The sequence below is a fragment of the Nestor notabilis genome, unplaced genomic scaffold (assembly GCF_000696875.1).
Source record: "Nestor notabilis isolate BGI_N333 unplaced genomic scaffold, ASM69687v1 scaffold10314, whole genome shotgun sequence".
NCBI lineage: Eukaryota > Metazoa > Chordata > Aves > Psittaciformes > Psittacidae > Nestor > Nestor notabilis.
Window position 1 is genome coordinate 1 of NW_009926933.1, and position 5,516 is coordinate 5,516.

Sequence of the window (5,516 nt, forward strand, 5' to 3'; positions counted from 1 at the left end):
CAGCCAGGCCCTGCTGCTCTTCATGGGCATCACCTACCTAGTGTCACCTTTCGGTGGCTGGTTGGCTGATGCCCTCCTAGGCAAGTTTGGCACCATCCTGCTCAGCATGGCACTGTACCTGCTGGGCATGCTGGCCTTCCCTGTCATCGCCGCGCCGCACACCCGCCAGGGCCTCTGTGGGGACATCCCCCTGTTCCCTGTAGAGAACTGCTCCTCTCCAGCGGCCAACGCCACCATGACGCCTTGCTCCCAGGTGGGAGCCACTCGCTACTGTGCCACCGCCACCTTCATCGGACTGGTACTCGTGGGTCTGGGCGTCGGGTCGGTCAAGGCCAACATCACCCCTTTTGGGGCAGACCAGGTCAAGTATTATCTGGCAGCTGCCAAATCGTGTGTGGGTGCAGATCTGCACCAGGGGATAGCTGTCAGTCATGTGGAGGGGCTTACCTTGGTGGGGTGGATGGTGCGCCTACTGATGCACATCTCGGTAGGTGTTAAGTCTCAGAAGGTATCAGATCATGCAGCTTTGTTACCTGTATAATGTAAGCTGTTAAGATGTACCCTGATTGATATAATTTTGGTGTCTGTGGTGTCTTCTCTCTAATGGCTCTTGGTTTCCTGGTAGGCCTGTCTTACACGTGGTACCCAATTTGCTTAAGCCATCACTGTCTTGAGGAGTTGGATTGAATAGTTAATGGCCATTAAGTGGATTGTCAGCATCCTCCATTGTGGAGTTGATTCAATCCTGGAGCTCATCAGGTGGAATATCTGATACACATTTTAGCTTTGACAAGGTTAACATGGGCCTTCTATGGCAGTGTTCAGAGGCTTTTATCTTTCTCTGATAAGTGAAGGCTAGAGAACAGGTTTTTATGCTTTAGACATTCTCTGTGTACTGCACTGCCCTTGAGTGATACTTCTGTGCTGGCTAATATTGCACCACATGGTGGATGGGAAGGTGCTCTCAACATGGTAAACATATTACCTGCGCTGTTCTCATAAGGACGTGTCCTGTCAAATGACCTTATTCAGATCATCACTTCAGTGATGTCATTCGTTGGATCATCACTGCAGAACCAAGTGGCTTTACAGAAAACATTTGAGAGACGGCTCATAATTAAATATCTATTGGAATGCGCTGTTGCATGTATCCATTTATTTTACAATCTTGTGCTAAGGTAGTGTGCTGACTGTGGATGTTGGAGTGTAATTACAGCTTTGCAAATTGAGAATTTCAGATAGTTAGATATGAGCAACTTTTCTAACCAAAATGTTCTTGATGACAAGGCAAGGAAAATACCTCTGATACAGCTGAGTGTCTTTTTAGTGGCTCATTAAGTTCTGGTTAGAGCAGGTATTGGAAATGCCATGAAATCCTTTGTGAGAGGTAGAATCTACCACAGGATCTTTGCCAAACGTACCTCTGTTACCTGTTTTGTACTTTACATCTGTAATTCTTTGGCATTTGATACATTATAAATTCTGGAGTTCTGGGTGCAAGGCAGTATATAAATGTAAAACATTATTATAGCCTAGGATTGTGTGTCCCCAGCGTATTGGTTCTGTTTAAGCCAGCATGAGCCCATCAAGTGAAATAGCTTTAATATGACTTTATCTTGTAAGGTGTTTTTCAAAGCTGACTGCTTATCCCCAGAACACTTTATGAACATTAAATATAAGCAATAAATAATGGCAGGAACAGAGCAAAAGAAGAACCACTGCCAATGGAAGTGTAGCTGTTGTAGCTAGATTTTTTTTAAAGGCTTTCCCCCCAGGATTTCACAGAAAGCAGTTTTTGGGTAGGGTTGCAGATAATTCACAGTGATTTATGTAGGGTGAAGCAAAAGAAATACTCCCTTCTGGTTCATAATAATCAGTAGAGCTCTGCCGAGGACTGAATTTTTCCCTTTCTCTGTTTTTCTGGCTTATCTATTGTTAAATATATTACAGCATACCACTTACCTTTTTGTGCAGTTTCAATCCCTGTTGGGTGCCTTCTCTGTGCATAGAAATGCAGCAAACCACTGGGTAAATAGATATATATTGCTGAGAACAAAGTCTGTCTTCCAGAGTCACATTCTTGGGAGGCCAGAATACAATGCAGATGTGTTTTGGCTGGACACGTGCTGATAAAATTTGTCCTCTTTACCTTAAATACCAAACAAAGGAATATATGAATTGTATATCATGTTCTTTAGCTGACATGAACCACCTTTCAGATATTGTAAGTTATACTTTGTTGCAGATGTCTTAAAATCTACCATGTAATTTTTTCAGTTTTAACTTATGATCTATAATTCGAGCCCAAACATAATGAGGATGTTTTTATTTAGAAGAAAAGAATCACTTCGTGGAAATTGGAAATTAAATTCCAATATTTTATTTCCCTCTGAAGTTAAAAGGATATAGTTTCTTAACTTCTGTTATATGGATGCTTTTAGAAGTGCTGTTACAAGTGACTAAGTGGCCTTAGTATAGAGTAACTTTTTCCGGTCAGCTTAGCAAAAAAACAGTGACTGCAAACTAGGCATAGACCAGCTTTACTTTAACTGTGTTTATAAATAAGAGCTTTTCTAGAAGTTCAGATTGTTCTGTCATATCGGACTAAATCTGAACTGATGGTTCTCAGAATAGCGTTTATGATCATGTGATGTGTATAACCTGGCACTTTCCAGTTCCCCTTTTAAGTGCCAGTGTTTTGCTGTCACTTCCTGTTCTATGTAGCAGTTTGTGACTTTCTGTAGTTGGGAAACAATATGATTATCACTCATTATTATGAAAGCTGGTTTAGTTTCAGCATTGAAGCCAACATTAGTAGCAGGCTTCTGATCTAGTATCAGCTATAATAATTGTTGTAATTAAAAATTAATCTGGTTTGGGGTTATGGTGATTAGAGATGCTAGTTTTAACCTACATTATATCTTCTTTCTGAATTGGATCACATTCACTAACCTAGCAATCCATAACCTGCCAAAAATCTATCTTTGCTAAAGCCATTGTTACTACAGTAGCATCTTCAGAGGCAGAACGATATTGGAAATTGCTGCTGGAAAGATGGCTTTAGAATGATTTTTCAGCATTTATTTACTTGTAGAACTTAACTTAGATTTTCTAGCCTATGGGGGACCATGTTACTTTGTTGTTGAACTTCTTGGGAGACTGCGGCCATCTAAGACCGCAGACAACAGTTTAAAAACTGCAGTTGTGGCACTCACATGGGCAGTACTAATTTGTTTGTTTCCAACAGAAGCAGAATAGATATGATACTAGTGAGAGGAAGCAGACTTTAAATGTGGACTAGCCAAATTTTACTGTAAAAGTTGTAAATTATGTATCAGCTCTGGTACTGAGCTCTCTCCAGATGCTCTCAAAGACTAACTGGTGTCTATAGTGATGGATTAGGTGGTCAGAATTCTCTAAGTGTAAATTTGACTGTGGAAAACTGTTATTGTGCTTTCTTTTGTGGGCTAAGGACAAGGGCAAGCTTCTGTGTTTTCATCCTTGCTCTGTTGTGTGGCTGCTCACATAGTTGGCCAGGATAAGTTTGGGGGTTTTTTGTTACATTTGTCACTTGTGACTGTCAGTTGATTGCAGGAAACTGCTAATGTCAGTAACTTCTAATCTTTTTCCTTTTATGTGAGTTAAACAGGAGGTCATGGCTTTGGATTTGTTGTGATGTGAAGAGGGAGAGAGGAAAGATTATGACACACTGGAACTCTGAAATGTTGTGGTTTAGGAAATACTTGAGATCGTTAGCGGATGACGCCAAATCAGATGTCACAGTGGAATGGTAGGCACCAGATAGACACTAGCTGTGGCAAAAATAAGAAATCCTGTGGATGACCATTTCTTTGAAACTGCTCTAGCTGTAGAGAGCTAGGAAATTACTTTGTGGCAGAGCAAAGCATCTAAACGTGGGAACTAGGGAGAAGCTATGATGATCCCTGACTCTTCACATAAAAGTCAGGAGAATCTAATAGAATCTTAATGTTAGCTTTGTAATATTTTTGGTTTCAAGCCATACAAACTGCTTTGGATCATCTCCTAAGAAAGATGTTACTGTTGAAAAATCCAGGGGAGGGATAAATCAGTAAGGGATCATCTTCTAAGTCAGAATGAGGCCTAAGTATTAACCTCAGGGACAGCTGTGCTGTGGAAGTTGCCGTCGGTTAGATATCTGTAATGACATTATATCAGATGTCAGAACTAAAGATCTAATTACTCTTTTCTCTCTTTGTTCTAGTTGCGTTTAAAATTTTGTTCTGATTGTAAGATGTTAGCCCTATATCCTAAATGAGTTTAGTGCTGCAGTGCAGTGGCTGTAAATAACCTAGTGACTACACAATTCCCATAACATAGTGTTCCAGGCACTCAGGATTCTTTATCATGAAAACTGTGGTTAAATTACCTCTCATCTGGCAACAACCAGTCTGATACGTGTTATGTATTAGAAACTTTTATTTTGAGAACTATTTCTTTACTATTTTGAAATCTAGTGCTGTATAGGTCCCAGTTATAAAACTCATAATGTCATTGTGCTTTTTTTTCTGCATTTGGATTAACTACTTGTAAAGGGTAGTTCTCAGACATATCAAGAAAACCACCTTTTTGACTGCAGAAAAATAAGGGTCAGGTTAGATTTTCTTTTGCAAAAGTTATGTTCAATGTCTTGAAAGTAGCAAGATTATTTTATTTCCTCTTTAGGGGCCCACCTGAATGCAGGCAGCATTGACATGTGGCCAAAGACCAAGAGAGCAGCTGTGGCTAGAGTGCTTAGAGCTGCTCATTTCCTTTGTTGGTGGAGGTTTTTGGTGTGGGTTTTTTGTTTGATTTTTTTGAGGATTTTGGAAGGTTATTTTTTTTTAATTTAAATTTGCTCTAAGAGAGGAAAATTTAGGGCAATTGAGATGCTCCTTATATGGTACAATAGGTCATTCTGTATTTTTATTGAAGCAGAAGCACTACTGGATTGTTTCTTCTTGTTCTTACTGCTAATGTTCATTTGAGTCAGGGCACCTCTAAAGAGTTTTACTGCAGTGGTTTTGTGCCATGATACGAGACCTTGTGCTCTAGCCATGGCATTTTGCTGATACTGTTTGCATTTTCCTGTTGTAAGGAGTTTGACTGAAACATGGTAAATCTAAGAAGGTGACCTTTTTCACACCTTTTAGGCACTACTGCTGTTTTTAAGCTGTTCTGTTGTGATGGTGACAGAATCTTTTAAACATACCTATTTTGACTTTCAATGTAGGGATGTGGAACCCTTAGCCCAGAGGACAGATTTGATCTGGGACCCACGCCATACTTGTGCCATTTGTGTGCATCATTTTCCTGCTGCAGTTGCTAGTAGAATATTAAGAAAACAATGAAGCTGGTGATGCTGGTACCACAATGCGAGTGCTGCTATGCTTGAGCACAGATGAAATTGAGCAGAAGGAGTGATAGATTTTTCTTTGTGCTTGAGTGACTGAAAACAATGCAAGCATAGGGGGGAAAAGGAGAATTCCTGCTAGTTT

General features: G+C 40.2%; 1 protein-coding gene across 1 annotated transcript in view; it reads left to right on the forward strand.

Annotated features, from left to right (window-relative positions):
• Window positions 1–4: 4 nt before the first annotated feature.
• The window catches only part of SLC15A4 (solute carrier family 15 (oligopeptide transporter), member 4), a gene marked incomplete at its 5' end in the record, with an annotated part of 28,219 nt that continues 22,707 nt past the window's right edge, over window positions 5–5,516 (forward strand). The window contains one exon of the mRNA XM_010013826.1: window positions 5–361. Coding sequence (XP_010012128.1) covers window positions 5–361 — 357 coding nt within the window. The remainder of the gene's footprint in view (window positions 362–5,516) is intronic.